General features: G+C 43.3%; 1 protein-coding gene across 9 annotated transcripts in view; it reads right to left on the bottom strand.

The window, feature by feature from the left end:
- Nucleotides 1-16,500, bottom strand: part of HECW1 (HECT, C2 and WW domain containing E3 ubiquitin protein ligase 1) — a 250,356-nt gene that overhangs the window by 115,351 nt on the left and 118,505 nt on the right. For all 9 annotated transcript variants that reach the window (XR_009745349.1, XM_061464617.1, XM_061464613.1 and 6 more), the window contains one exon: nucleotides 7,655-7,749. Coding sequence is in view for 8 of the 9 variants with exons in the window: in XM_061464617.1 (XP_061320601.1) it covers nucleotides 7,655-7,749 (95 nt within the window). In the remaining variant the exon portion in view is untranslated. The remainder of the gene's footprint in view (nucleotides 1-7,654; nucleotides 7,750-16,500) is intronic.

Consider the following 16,500-nt stretch of genomic DNA (forward strand, 5'->3'; position numbering starts at 1 on the left):
GAGAAAGCTCCGAGATCTTAGAGCAGCTTTCAGCACCTAAAGGGGCCAAAAGAAGTATGGAGAACAACCTTTTTACTGGGGACTGTAGGGCGATGGACAAGGGGGAATGGCTTTAAAGGGGACATTTAGATTAGGCATTAGGAAGGAATTCTTCCCTGTGAGGGTGCTGAGGTGCTAGCACAGGGTGCCCAGAGAAGCTGTGGCTGTCCCATCCCTGGCAGTGCTCAAGGCCAGGTTGGATGGGGCTTGGAGCAACCTGCTCTAGTGAAAGGTATACCTGCCTGCGGCAGGGGTTGGAGCTGGATGAGCTTTTTAAGGTCCCTTCCAACCCAAACCAGTCTGGGATTCTGAGATTCTGGGTGCATTTCTTGCATAAAGTGTTTTCCAATCCATTCCGGTTTTTGACATCGTGACTAATTCTAGGTGCTTGTATCTGAAATTCCATTACGACAATCAAGTACACTACACCTCTGTCTTTCATATAGATGGACTAATAAATCATGAAGACTGAAAAAATTGGTAACATTTAAATATTCAAACAGCTGTGTGCTGGAAAGCAAAGACATTCCTCCCTGGTTGGAACAACAAAAAAGAACATACCTGCATGCTGAGATTTATGGGCTGCTGCTCAGGAAATCAATGCTGATGCTCACAAAGAAAATTGTACTTCCCCTGCTCAATTTGCTCATGTTAGATAATAAATTCTGAGCACTCACCTCCTGTAAGTGGTGTAAATCTATGAATGGGTGGTGATAGGATTTTGAACCGCACTGAGCTGAAAAAGTAGATACCAAAACAGGGAGAAAAAGCCACCAGGAGCACAGAACTGTATCGTTTGTCACTGCGGCTACTGACGTATCTGAAATCTGTCATAATGAAAATGCTGCCTGAAGTGACTCTACGAGTGCTTGTTCTGTTCCATCCTGAGAGATTCTGCCAATTTGGAAGAAAATCTTTAAACATTTCCAGTAAAGTCAGTGGGATTTCAGCACATGCTCCACACCTTTACTGAACCAAGGCTGTAACATCCCATATTACTCGGCTGCACTCAGAAGCCTTCAGTGCAAATGAGTTTTCTTAATATTTAAAGACAATCTCTTGCCAGCCATCCCTATTTAAAATGTTAGCGGAGGAAATAAAAGGAAGGAGAAGGTTATTATTTATAACACAGTGACTATAGTTATGCTGCAGTCAGAGCCCAATTACACCCTGGTTACGCTTCCCAACTCCGCTAATTCATATAAATGGAGTGCTTGCTACATGACAGGGTAATTGCAGTGTAAATACAATAGTCTTCATGTAACTAGATAGTGCAAAAGCGCCCACGTTACTGAGGTGGCAATAAGAAATAATTTGGACATGTCATTAACCTTCCAATTCTTTGCTAATTAGGATATAGAAAAGCACAACCAAAAACATCATTACACTGAACTAAGGGCTCAACTCTGCAACTATTAGGAGGCTGCTCATGTGAGTAACTGTGCTTGAACATAACGGAGTAGCACCAAATCAGGCTGTAAAACACTACCATGGCTTCATAATGAAGCAAAACAAATGAAAAAATGAATTAATGACATTTTCTTTGGCTGTACATTGCGCTGAAGGTTGTGCTCACACTCAAAATCATTCCCTTGTAGATGGAGGGGAAGGGGGAGGAAACTCTGCCAGGAATCCCTCCTTTTCTCCCAATGTATGTTAGCTGTAGATTGTGTAATGGCTTATCTATGCACTCAGCTCATACTGCCATCTCAGATTAAGGCTTTAGTTAATGCTATAATATACAGTGTTAAAAACAGTATTGATGAAAATCCTTCTCTATTACCCCTAATCCTTTCCTTGCTCTCTTTTTCAACTTCACCTCTCTATAACACTTCAAAACAAGTGTACAGGGAGTGCACACTGGACTTTGTAACTACTTCTTATGTCAAGATAAGGAAAGGAGATTCTCTTGCTTACTCCTGACAAATACCCCATCACCTACACCTATAGCACACTCACAGCTTCCAGAAAACTGCTACTTCCCTCCCAGAAAATGCTGAGCCTTTCAAGGTACACCACTTACACTTGTTAAAGATGTACCTGGCTTGCATTCTTTGCCATGATTAATTGCAGAAGCCTGATGCTGTGTTTTCCATAAACTTTTCTCTTTTTTTAACCTCAACTGCTGAAAAGTGAAGAAGCCACTGGAAGTTTCTGCTCCCTCTTCATCCTTGAAGTACAATTATTCTTACACTCTCAAATCAGACTGTTAGATTTATTACATAGCCTCAGAAATACTGTTTTAAAACTCACCTATCACAGAATAAGACATGAAGGGAAAAAGAACACACACAGCTGAGATTTTTAAATCCAGACTTTGGAAGAATGACAGATACAGCTGCTTGTACGTCCACACTCTCATAAAATCCTGGCTTGCAGCACACACATGGAAATGAGGCAGAATGCTTCGTTATCAAACACTCCTCAGCAGCCCATGCTCTGACGTGACAGCACGTAATGCAAATATTTACAGCAGGAAGTCCTCAAGAATGATCAGCCACCACCAAATGGCAGCAGCTTATCAAGCAGTTATTCCTGCTGTGGGAAACCCAGCTGAGGCAGCATTTCCACACAAACACAACTCAGAGAAGGTCTCTTTCAATAATTAGCTCCAATTTACATAGCTTTCCCCACGATGCTAAGTGTATTTGACGAGTGCCATCATGATCTATGAGACAGGAACTGTGACACAAAAGCTCCAAAGGTTCGATCGGCTGTGGTTCTTTGCATCTAATACACAGCGAGTGAATGCTCCCAGTTTAGTGGAGACATTTGTCCCGAGGCTAAAGCATTGATTCTCCACTTACTGTCTTTAATTGTGATATATCCAATTTATCTTTCTAGGCTATAAACTCTAAGGGAAAAAAGAGTCTTTTCCATTCTGTATGCTGTTCTCGGGTCAGTTTTATTTAACTGCAAAAGAGCCACGTTCAGGTTAAACCACTTTCACACTAGCAAGGTAACATTTTCCTATTGCTAGAATTAATTGCTGCAACTTACATTGTTTTTCTATGACATCTGATGTGAAGATGAACTGGTGGTGACATTATGCATGAATGAAGAGAAACAAATAGAGGATGTTGTAAAAATATTCTTTTCTACTGAGAAAACAGTTTGCTCATCCGTATCATGGTAACATTTCTGCTTTAGTATTATAAATTGCTGTGCATAAGCTTCACTGCTTTCAGTGTGCCACTAGTCCAGAGAAAGAAAAGCCAGCCAGGATGTTTCTTTCTTCCAGAATTGCAGGTGCTTTGTTTTAATGCCATTACCCCTAGGCCTATCCACTGCCCCCAATTCCCATTTATTCTCCTGCCACATATAAGCTGGCCAAAGTGCGCAGCCCTTCATTCCCAGATATTCAAGCCTGACGATTCACAGGGGATAAAATGTGACAGGACTTTTCACCAACAAACGAACTGCAGGGCATCCTCATCAGCAGGCAAGGCAGCTTTAATAACTGGGTTACAGCATGCGGAGATAAACTCAAATGGAGCAGAACATTCATAATACAAAAAACACAAGACGCTACTCAGCCTGAAGCATCATTGGTGCTATAAAAGACATCCAACTAACACAGCAACTTCTGTTTCCCTTTGGAAGCATGATCCTTTTCCATTTCAACTGCAGCAAACCGCAGCCAGACAGTGAAGGGTGGGGGTTTTCTTGTGTTTTTTGAACTGTGGTGGTAGGATACTGGTGGTTACTGGTGTAGACAGACAGGACATGCACCAAGCAGCCTATGCGCCAGCTGCTGCCCATGCCGTGGGAGATGTCACGCGCCTGGGGGCTAGGACACAGCCTGCTTGGGTGGCTCTGGCATCAGCTGCAGATGAGTCTGTGCTCACAGCGCAGACGCTGTCCCCAGGGGGTCACCTGTCCCCAAATGCTGCTTCTCAAAGGACACCTGCTCTGAATCTTTGTCCCAGGCTGTGCCAAATGAAAAGGTTTGCTTGTGTCAAATACACAAAGCCAAAGACTGTCTGCCTACTGACAGTCTAAGCTTCAGGGGGAATTTGTGATGCTGTCGCTACAGTGGAAAAACAACCTTTCACAGAATCACAGAATCCCAAGGGTTGGAAGGGACCTCAAAAGATCATCTAGTCCAACCCCCCTGCAAGAGCAGGGTAACCTAGAGTACATCACACAGGAACTTGTCCAGGCGGGCCTTGAATATCTCCAACGTAGGAGACTCCACAACCCCCCTGGGCAACCCGTTCCAGTGCTGTCACTCTCACAGTAAAGAAATTTTTCCTGATGTTCACATGGAACCTCCTATGCTCCAGTTTACACCCATTGCCCCTTGTCCTATCACTGGACATCACTGAAAAAACCTAGCTCCATCATCCTGACACTCACCCTTTACATATTTGTAAACATTGATGAGGTCACCCCTCAGTCTCCTCTTCTCCAAGCTGAAGAGACCCAGCTCCCTCAGCCTCTCCTCATAAGGGAGATGTTCCACTCCCTTAATCATCTCTGTGGCTCTGTGCTGGACTCTTTCAAGCAATTCCCTGTCTTTCTTGAACTGAGGGGCCCAGAACTGGACACAATCATTCAGATGCGGCCTCACCAAGGCAGAGTAGAGGGGGAGGAGAACCTCTCTTGACCTACTAACCACACTCATTCTAATGCACCCTAGGATGCCGTTGGCCTTCTTGGCCACAAGGACACATTGCTGGCTCATGGTCATCCTCCTATCCACCAGGACCCCCAGGTCGCTTTACCCTTCGCTACTGTCCAGCAGGTCAACCCCCAACCTGTACTGGTACATGGGGTTGCTCTTCCCCAGATGCAAGACTCTACACTTGCCCTTGTTGAATTTCATTAAGTTTCTCCCCGCCCAGCTCTCCAGCCTGTCCAGGTCTTGCTGAACGGCAACACAGCCCTCTGGTGTGTCAGCCACTTCTCCCAGTTTAGTATCATCAGCAAACTTGCTGAGAGTACACTCAGTTCCCTCATCCAGGTCGTTGATAAAAATATTAAACAGCACTGGTCCCAGCACCAACCCCTGAGGGACTCCACTAGTCACAGACCTCCAGCTAGATTCTGCCCCACTGACCACAAGTCTCTGCCTTCTTCCTTCCAACCAGTTCTTGATCCACCTCACTACCTGATCCTCAAGCCCACACTTCCTTAGCTTATCTATGAGGATGCTATGGGAGACAGTATCAAACGCCTTACTGAAATCAAGAAAAAACACATCTACCGCTCTACCATCATCCATCCACCTAGTTACTTCCTCATAGAAGGCTATAAGGTTGGTCAAACATGACTTCCCCTTGGTAAAACCAAGTTGGCTGCTCTTAATGACCCCCTCAACCTTGGGTTGAGGGCAACCAGCTTTTTGAAAAATTCAGCCCCTATACCCACAGTAGGATCCCTATTGAGATTTCCTCCCTGCCCAGCTGCTGTTTCTAACACACTAAGGTCCCAGAGCCACTGCCAAAACTCCTACTGACTGCAAAAGAGGGTAAATTTCTAAGCACAGACCACAGGTTTCCCCCTTCCAGCAGAAAGGATATTCAAGAACCTGCCCCAGGATCTGAAGAAGGCTTCCTCTGATCAGAGCCCTTCTCTGCACCCAAGCCACAGCAGTCAAGAGGACCACAGCTTTTGGTGGTAGTGTGAGACATGCCATGCCTGGGGCAGTGCTCAGAATCACTGGAGCAATGAGAATAACTCAGGAGTTTGATGCATCCAATTTGACCACAAAGGGCCCTGTATGTCAAGTCTCACTAAGGTGAGAAGTCTCAGGGACCTCAGATGAGCATGGCTGTCATGGCCCTTAACTGATCACACAGAGGAAGAGGTGGAAATAAAACAAACTACCGCTTCCCTGCCCAGTTGTGCTCATATTATGATTCAAGACACGGGATAAAAAGAGATGAGGCTGCTCCACTGTGGAGCCACTCCAAAGGGATGGGGAGGGACCCTTGTCCTTTCCCAGGTAAGGAAAGCTGTGCTTTTACTGTCTGGCTGATGATGGATAAGCATAGCAAAGTACAGACCAGAATATCTACTTTTAGAATGCTACTTCCAAGGGCACTGATTTGGCCATCAAATGGAAAACTATTATCTGATACCACTTTTAATCATGTTTTTTATTCTTCAGTCATGTACAGCACACTCAGCTGAAGGTAAGAATAGGTGGTTTTCATCTGATCTCCATGAAGACCATGAGTAATGCATGAAGACTTTCTTTAAAATACAAGTCCTTCTCAGCTGAAAGTCTGAATGGTTATTTCCATATATATATATGTGTATTCATAAGCCTTAACAGAAGAACTTGGAGAGATGACATATTTGCACATTACAAAGACACAGGTACATTCTTCTATCAACTTAAAACGTATTGCTGATAGTTAATAATGAAAGAGTAACCCCTCCATACTAGACCTGAAAAATTTGCTTAATTGGTTCAAGCTTAGATCTAAGACATGGATGTGAATCATGCAAAAATACTGTTCTAACTCTCAGCCTACTGGCATTTGTTGCCTTGGCTGGCTGGCTTACCTTACTGTTCCCCCAGACTGATGATAACTGGGAAATGAACAAGTCCCAAGTCAACAAGACACTACTCACTACAGGCTAAAAAGAACTTTACAGCATTCAACACAGTAAAGATATCAAAAGCCACACCATGGCATGAAGATAGCTGAAGGAAACTCTCCAGGCTCTGAAAGTGGTGAATAGCTTCACAATGAGCACATGAGAAAGGCACACTGAGACATGAACACCTTTTATTCCTATAAGACATGCTATCAGACTCTACCTAGCATCCAGTTTGCAGCTATTGTGTGAATCAAACGAAGGTGAAGGGAAACCACCAGGTAAGACAATACTTTCTTGAACCCATCTTCCAGACTAAACATCCAAGCTAGTCCTATTCTAAAATGCAGGTTGGACTAAAAACTCAGCTCATGCAGATCTCTGCCAAGACAAGCCTGGCAGGCAGCGAAACACTGTCAGCAAGGCCAGACAAGCTTTGGAGGTCAGCAAGTCTCTCTACAGGCTTCTAAAAAATGTTTCGCTCTCAGGGTGATCAAATTTTCCAAAATCAGGCGAGATATAAAGCTTTTTGGAGCCATTTCAGCCGCAGAGTTTGCTAAGCTTTAGCAAATCAAGATTGCTCTCAATGAAGCCTCAATCTGTCAAAACCAGTGTTCAGTCTTTTGATGGATCAGGCCCTGAATGCCTGCTTCTTACCACTGATGGGAGTATGTCACAGCATAGCTGTTCCTGGAGCTTAGAGGCAGTGCTGCAAAAATGCTCATGCCTTGATTTTGAGAAAAAGCACTTTAACATAGGAAAATCTTATCACTTTTCTGGACCTTTATTGTGTTTACCACCCAAGGATCCCAAATCCTCTAGAAGTATCACGCAAGCCTCACAACACCCAGCAGAGAGAATGTAACTTTACAGAACAGGATACAGCTAGGATGTGGGTCTTGCCCCTGACCAGAGCAGTTCTCTGTGACAGATTGAGAGCTGAATATGCATTCTCTTGGCATACAAACCTACACCTGAACTGAAAGACTATCCATACCTCTGTTTGCACTGAAGAGGAAACTTGGTTTTCATATAAAAGTACATAAAGCAGGAAATAACTTACGGGAGCTGCGTTGTTTTTCACTGTGACGCTCGGCGTTGTGGCTCGTAGTGCTCCACTCACACCATGGTAGTATTTGAAGCAGATCTTTGTTTCAGCTAGAAAAAAAAAGGGATTATTTTAGATTAGAACTGCCAGGGAGAAGCTGCATGATGGGGTGCAGCACAAGGCTGGCAAGCAGTTAAACTGCAAGTGGTTCATCCCCGTTTGGCTGGCATGAGAGGACACCCCCTGCCTCCAATCTTCCCCTTCAGAGTGAAATTTAGAGATCAGTTCCTGCAACTTCAAACAGTTAAAACCTCTACCTCTTCTGAGCAGCACTTATGGCTGACAGACCTTAGAGTACCTGATCAGCATCCTTTAGCTACATGAGGAAGAAGAACAGCCGGTCAGAGAAACCCTCCCAATTCAGATATACCGAACACTAATGTGCAGAGAAAGTGAGAAACTTCCTTAGGACAACAAGGTTCCATAGTTGGTTTCTGACAGGCTTCACTGAGCCAATTTGTTCTGGCCTTGGTCAGGGCAAGGACACAGATCTACACAGATTAACTGCTTTGCCAGCTCCTACATTAAAGCACAGTATGATGAGACCCCATCTTAGTGCATTTCCACTGACTTCCAAAGATTTTGATTAAGTAAGGAACACAAGCAAGACCATGATTTTGGACTCATAGTGCTGGGTTTTGCCACATACATTAGTATTCAGATCACTACATTAAGTGAGGGAAACCCACTTCAATGTCTGTATCAAGGCAAAGAAGTAGTGAAATCAGCTTCTTGTTAACTGTCTCCTTACAACCCACTTTCTTATAATAATAAACTAGTATGTGAACTGGGTTGGTATGTGCTCACATGCAGCCAGGACACAGCACACATGCACTGTGTGAAACAGGCATGCTTGCAGGATCTGAAAAATGCCTGTTTCATTAAAAGCAGCATTAACATCTGGCAGTTTTAAGTGGGTAATGCAATGGAAATATTCAGCTGTTCCATAATACACTTGAAGGTGCTTTTCATCACTAAGTTTTGACTTAACACCTTGCTTTGCTGCTGCTGCTGAGACCCAAGGAAAACACTGACCTTTGCCTACAGAGCCACAACATCAGGTTAGAGATAAGGAAGAAATTCTTCCCTATGAGGGTGCTGTAACTACAGTGCCTAAGTAAGAAAACAGTCACATACAAAATGCATCTCAGTTTGTAACACCAGTAACAAAGTAAGCGAAATCGGTGCAGCTGTGACAAAAGATTATACAGTGTTAAGAGCTGATGCTGTGACCTGCTGTTTGGCAGAACCAAAAACCAACTATGTAGTGCCCCAGGAGGAAGCATGGGGACATAAAAAGTGGTGGTGAACCTCAAAACCACAGGGCTGAACTGCTTCCCCTGACACCTACAGATACACAGAATACAGAAGGAAAAATAAGTCCCAGATTGGTTTTGGAATGACAGTTTTAGAAGTGTAAAGCCTTCCCAACTTTCTTACATGACTAGGGAAATGAGCTTATGTTTCAAGTGATTGGAGCACTTCTCGCTCACAGGTGGCTTCACCACTCTCCTCCCCAAGGAGGCATCAGGAGGTGCAGTCCATCGACAAGAAGCACAGTACATATGCCACCCTGGTTTCCATCCCCATCTGTTCTTCAACAGACAACCAGGAGCACATTTCTACTCACACAGTGAAAACCTCTCCCACTGTATGCACAGACCTGCACCTGTGTCCTTTTTACCTCCCAGCGCTCCACGAGGAATGCATCAGTGTGGCCCATCCTGGGGTTTAACTCACAACTCTGCCCTAAACACAGTTCTGCAAATTCAAGAGGTTTACTTGCGGCATCAGTGGAGCTGAGCAAGCGACCCTGTTGTTGCACCTGGGAGCAGCAGTTGTTTCTTTCTGGCAGCAAAATAAAAAAGCTGGCTGAGCACGTGGGACTGAAAAACTGCAAGTCCAGAGTGAATTTCCATGTTGCAATTTTCTCTACAGGACTTTTAACAGCTCAGCAGCAAACTCATTTTGAAGACAGCAAAAGCTGAGAGTATCACAATAGCTAAAACATGCAGTTCTCACCAATTACTCAAATCTTAATTTTCCTCTCCCCTGGACATTTTTAGCTACAGTTTACATGGAACACTGAGAACTAGAATAAAGAGAAGCTTTGTAAAATTATTTTATTTTTATTAACTCATATGGTTAACAAAATACAGCTTCAGGACTAGCCTGAAGGTATGACAATGTTCAGACCTCACAGCACAAAACCATCACAGGTTGACAAGTAGCAATTCGGCTACCATGTACACTGGGAAATGATGGTTTAAAAGAACCTATTTAATTAAACTAAAAGTATTAGAGAACAGAAGGATGAAAAAATAGATCCTTAAGTAGGTATTCTGGATATTAGTATTCCTTTCAAGGACAAAGGGTTACTAAGATGACTGAATATGTATTTGGAAAGAACCATCTGGGTTATTGAAGATCACAGAACCATAGAATGGTTTGGGTTGGAAGGGACCTTAAAGCTCATCCAGTTCCAGCCCCTGCCACGGGCAGGGACACCTTCCACTAGAGCAGGTTGCTCCAAGACCCGTCCAACCTGGCCTTGAACACTGCCAGGGATGGGGCAGCCACAGCTTCTCTGGGCACCCTGTGCCAGCGCCTCAGCACCCTCATAGGGAAGAATTTCTTCCTTATCTCTAACCTGAACTTCTCCTGTTTAAGTCTGAACCCACCACCTATTGTCCTAGTGCTACAGTCCCTGATGAAGAGTCCCTCTCCAGCATCCTTGTAGGCTCCTTCCTCTCAGTTTCACACAACTGCTATTTCTAACACAATTTTCAATGAAACATACAGATGCAAACAGGCAAGAAAGCAACTCAGAGAGATGCAAATGTCACACCCAATCCAGAACAGTGGCAGAGGTGCAGCCATTCCTCAGGCAGTATTTGAGGCGGTGATTAATGAACGTCAAAGGTTTCCATCAGAGAGCAGATCTGACAGCAAACAGTCTTACGGGAGCCTTCACAGCTAGAAAAACTGCTCTGGAAATACCAGGGGAACAACATTTTGTTTTTCTTGATTCCCCCCTTCTCCCTTTTTACCAGATCAAAAATATTAGAAAAATGGTTATTGTCAAGGGATAAATAAAATTACATACAATTTCCTTCGGTGCAAAAATGCCACTCAGACTCTAGTTGGGCTTTTTTTTGGCTGAGAGCCATTCTTTCCAAATACCATTGTTGGTGTCATGTTTTTTACTTCAACAGAGTCCTAACATTTTAATCCATCTGAAGACTGTTCTTGTATTCCTGAATTACCTCTGAGACATTTCCAAAACAGATGCAGACATTCACTGGCTTGGTACCACTGCCTCTGCAGATGAACAGAAAGCACTGGAAGTGTAGGCACGGCAGTGATATAAATTAACCTGAATATTATCCAGCTGGCATTTGGACATTATATGTAGTTACAAGGGCTGTCTGCATTGTAGTCTTGTAGATTAGCTTGTTCGGGAATAAAGGAGGCCATTTAACTCTGTCCTAGCTACATGGCACAGTGCACAGGTCATCAGTAGGTGTTGTCCAGTTAATCCCCAGGTATAAATAAATACATGCTGTTACTATTTTCATCTCAGTAATTACAAGTAGCAGCTCACTGGATCAGGTAATGAAGTTACGATGTTCAAATCAGCAAGTAACGAGGTTAAATTTTCCTTTCCATTAGCATAAATGGCAGTTATACTGGTAAATCTTGCAAGAGATGACATGTCTGAAGATGCTCTGAAATACTTGTGCTCGTGACAATTACCAAACTACTAAGCAGTATTAGTGGATGAAGAGCAAAACAGCATTATATTCCCTTGACACCAGGCTTGGAATCTCTATCAAACCACAGCTGTGTTACAGCCTTCCACTGCACTGATATAAATAAGACAGTCCTCAGTTGTATGCTCAAATCCACCACTACCAGAGGTGTGTTGTAGTCTGTAACTACCAGAGATATAGAAAATACAACTGTCCAAGAAAGACCCCCAAGGCAGGCAACAGACCAGAGCCAGGCAACAGCAGGGGTGATTCTGTTTTGCTCCTTGCACCACAGCCTGCAAACACCTCTGAGGGTCCAATAGGATGGATGCTTGCAGGGAAGGGTGAGGAGCTGGGATGTAGCTATCCCCGGACACCACAGGGACCACTCCTGGTTCAGAGGAAAACTGGGAAGTTTGAATTTTGCCAGAGAACATCTCTGCCAAGGAGCTCCATCCCTTTCAGAAGACAAATAATAATCCAGTCCGCAGAAAACGATTTCTCTGTCAAAGCCCTGAGTTATCTCAGTCACCAAATCAGTTTTGCAAATTAACTGGAAAATGAATTTACCAGCTGGACATAACTCTTCTTTGCAATATTCTATTCTGCCTCCTCAATCATCCAGCCCTTGAAACACCCTACTTCTTACTAAACTGAAGGGACAAAACCTAGTAGGGTCTGCTGATAAATTGCAGCTGGATGTATTGAAGGTTGAAAATCTCTAAGAGGTGTCTAAGTTTCCATCCAGCCATTCTTGCCTGTCAGTGTTATTGCTCCTGTTGGTGTATTTGATATCCTTTCCCTTTAAAATACTTCTATTCCTACTCACCCTTCCTTCCGAGCTGTCAAAACTGTCCTAAATCTCTTCTCAAAAGCTCACTTGCTCTTATAACCCTCTGCTCCTCTTACTAAGACTTACTAAGGCTAGTCTGGCCTCAGAGGCTTAGCTTCCACCTAAAGGTGGGTTTATTCATATATTCTCTCAAATATAGAAAGCATCACTGCCAGGATTAAGCAGTTTCCCTTGTTCTCCTAAAAAACCAAACCAAACCAAAAAGCCTAACAAGTATTTCAAGGAAAGACTAAATTATATTCTTTAGGGGAGGCAGGAAGCATCAGCTAGTGTTTGACTGGAGTGCGTGCTACACCTGAGGCACTTCTACAACCTGGTTGTGATTTACTCCCACAACACTTAAGTGTTTCAATTAGCTGAGGTGCCTAGGCATTAGCTAAGCATCTCTCAGCACTGAACAACCTCTCAGGGAAGTTCTTCAGAACAGAGTCATTTGTGATCGATTTAATCTATTACTAAAAAAGCTGTTGTTGCTCTTTTAGGCAAACATTGTGCAGAAAAAAAGTGAGAGGTGTCAAACACCAGTAATGAAAAGGTCTTTGGTAAGTGGGTGAGAAACAAGTGAACCAAATCAGAGCCAGGCAATTAAGCTGAGTCATAAAGTCTTCCCTAGAGAGTATCCAGAATTGGAATATACAAACATATGATACTGTGATATAATCAGATCGTTATGGGACCATCTTGAATTAAAGTAGCCATGGTGATCACTGGAAGCAGAGACAGTCAAAGTGGAGGTAGGGAGTTGACAGAGGGAAGAACTGATAGAATACAATGGGGAAAGTGGGAGAGGCATATGAAAAATTAGCACAAGGAATTAAAACAGGAAGCCAAAATAGAGAAAATTTAAAGGCAGTTTATAGGCATTGCAGTACTGCAAGCAATACTGAGAAAGCAACAGCACCAAAATGTGGTCTGAGGGAAGAAGAAGATTGAGATTAGAAGAGGCTCACTGCAGAGTGTGAGCTGGGAGAAAGACTAGGACTGTCCAAATGAGGCTAAACAAGAAGAAAGCAGGGAAAAAGAAACCAGGCAAGGAAAGGCATAAAGGAAGAGAGTAAGAAAGTCAAGCCTGAAGAAACTGCCCTCTCACCAAGCACTTCATAAAGCATAGAACACAAATTATGAGCTGTACCAGCAACTATCTGTGAAACCCTGTGCAAAGTGTGCAATCTGTCCACTTCTCATGCATGACCCCCTTTCTCCACCTGCTGCTGCTTCCAGTACCCACCCCCTGCTTTGAATACCACTGGAAGTGTAGACAGCAGGTCAATTGTGCAACCTGGAGAGTCAAAACCCAGTGCTCCTGCATCAGCGTGAGACTCTCCCTGGGAATCAATAGCTTTTAGATAAATTTAGGTAGCTTCTCCTGATACTGCCCTGTCAGCAAAGAATTAAGACATGTAGCAAAGAGAAAAGGTAAGGTTATTAGTAGCAGATCTAATTTGTACTTCCAGCATCGATGACACTGCCCCGTTCATTTCCACTATGTGTGCCTGATGCTGCTCCATGCAAGCAACAGCTCTCATTTCTTGTGTTGTATTAGGAAAAATACCTGCTCCAGGAATTGCCTTCCAATACACAGCAGTGACACTATAACCGTCAGGCAGGTCTGCTGCTCAGCCACCTATGGACTGGGTATTTCCTTGAGCTGCAAAGTGCATCTGCTCACAGTGTTTGTTTAGTATCATAACCACCTACAGTTTTCCATAAGGCACCTCAGTTTTTAGATAGCTGACAGTTTCGAAGCACGTGAGGCCCAAACAGATGTGCTTCTTTAATCCCTGTTGCAGAATTTCTTCCAATTCTCTGATTACTTTTTTCTTGCCCTGCTCTAAAATGTGCACAAACACAAGTGAACAGACTGTTAAAAGACCTCTTTTGATAAACTCTGAGATACAAGATTAACACTCCCAGGCAAGAAAGAAAGAAGTACCTGGAGACAGAATTAAGGCTGACCAGTACATAGCAACAATTCCAGGCACAAGCCTTTACAAGGAAACTGTAATAGCTCAAAACCAAGCAGCAGAACACCTGGAAAGCCTGTAATCTAGATTAAATTTAAACCAAAAATCTAAACTTGTCAAGCTGCAGAAATGCACAGTTAGAACACGCAAATAACATTAACTCTGCAACAATTAACACTGTTTTTTTTGCTGTTTGTAGTTGTATCTGACATTTGAAGAACAGAGTAAGTGACCTTAGTAATTTTATTTCATCTTCAGATGGGTTGTCTCAGACTGCTATTGCTTCACAAGGGCTGCACATCCAGGACTGGAGTTGTGTCCTTTGTAACGGGAGAGCTGATTACCATTTATTATATTATTGATTCTTTGTTCTGATTTGTGATCCATGGATACTCTCTACGATTGATTTTCACTTGTATTTCCCTTGCATTTGATTCAGCAGCTACCTGCCTCCAACCACCACAAGAGTAGGATGGGAAATTAATGCACTACAGGGTAGTGACAAATCCTCATAGTGGGCCAGTTTCCTCTGTCCCAGCTTCACTTGTTTTGAGCCTTCACTGTTGCATGCTCTGTACTGCACTGATTTTGGGTCTAGCTTTGTATAATGCACCTCTATTACTATGCTGTTCATATGAAGTGACATTGATCTGGCTCCCCATGACTGCATCATGCGTGTTTCATTAATATTCTCCAGAGTATTTTTGGGTGTAGAATCCTGAGCATAAAAGACAGACAAAAATCACACAAGTTTCACCTTATGAAAAGAAAGGTGTCCAGGAGTTTCTATTACAGGAGTGATACAAGAAAGTGGCTCTGTAAACTGCTATACAGGAAGAATATACAGATCTAATTTCAGCAGCCTGTTCCTTTAGTGCTAAGTTCATAAAAGCCGTCATATTGGCAAGACTAATTACTAAAGAATGGCAGCAGTTGGAACGAATGTGTGCTTATACATTAATTTCCAGCACTTGAATATATTTCTCCATCCAGGCAGGACATCTAGCATTGCTGATTAATAAAGTTGCTTGACGTTTTTCATTACAAACCTTGCTTTCAGTTGCTTATATGTTTTCAAAGAAACATATATCTGGAATAAAATTTTGTATGCTGGATTTCCACCTCAGATCTACAGAGATGCACAGCAAGAAAATTTCATCCAGAAATTGGTAGATGAAGGTAAGGGAAAAACATGGGTTTATATCCCTTAAAGATTTCATGGGATGTTTTTCCATTGAAGACCTTTCCCTTTTACCCTCCATGTTAATATGCAGCAGAAGTCACTACACAAAGCGTGTATTTTTTGCTGTTCCTGTAAAAGTACATTAAAATTCAGCTAACTTACAAGCCTCTCCAGAAAATTCAGTTTGATATGCTCATTTGAGACACCTGTGATTTTACCAGCTAAATGCCTAGGAAATCTTATCTTTGCTGAGCATGTTCCAGACTGGCACAAAGACAGACTTTTTCCTGCGATACAGATCTAAGCTCTTCCTGGCTGTGCCACATCTGGGTGCCTCTCCTGGGATCAGGAGGATTGTATCCCTGGCTCTCTCCCCACTGTGCCAAGTAGCACAGAAGAGGAGAATATGAATCCACTGCCAGTTTTCCCTTGTTGAAGGAAGAGATGGAGGCAGCTGGGGAGATCAGGAATGCAGAGTGGGGAAACAGCAGCACTGTTTCAGTCTTGCTAGGACAAATGAACACAGCCAGCTGCCCTCATGGTGGAAACACAATGCATGCACTGTGGGACTTCAAGATCCCAATTAGGCAAACACAGGGAGATGGCAATGGGATTTATGGCTCAAATTCTGTCCAGTTAGGCAGGGGTTGGAATGCATGAAAATCTAGTGCTGTCCAGCAGCCCTCGTGAAAGTCCAGTTCATTACATTTCAGGGGCCTGTACAATCCAAGTACCTGGTAAGACTGGTGTTTAGATTGACGAGTCAAGGCAGAGTAGAGCAAGGCAAAGCTTCTGCAGATACCCACCACAGAGAAGGTCAGTGGAAGGATGCCACTGCCCAGGCAGTAGCTAAAGATGCTAAATGTCTTTAATAAAAAGGTGGTTTAGCCCTTACATAGCTAGGAATAGAACCTGCAGTTTGCACTGGGGCATATTTTCCAACTATTACCCACTACTTGAAATTTATTGCATAACAAGAGTAATGGAATTGAAATTTGGGTTGCTTCGACAGCTCACATCCTTGAAAATAACAACCTCCTCCTAAAAGT

This window comes from Pezoporus flaviventris, unplaced genomic scaffold, assembly GCF_033815535.1.
Source record: "Pezoporus flaviventris isolate CSIRO_AGI_PZ_B2104156 unplaced genomic scaffold, CSIRO_AGI_Pfla_v1 ptg000037l, whole genome shotgun sequence".
NCBI lineage: Eukaryota > Metazoa > Chordata > Aves > Psittaciformes > Psittacidae > Pezoporus > Pezoporus flaviventris.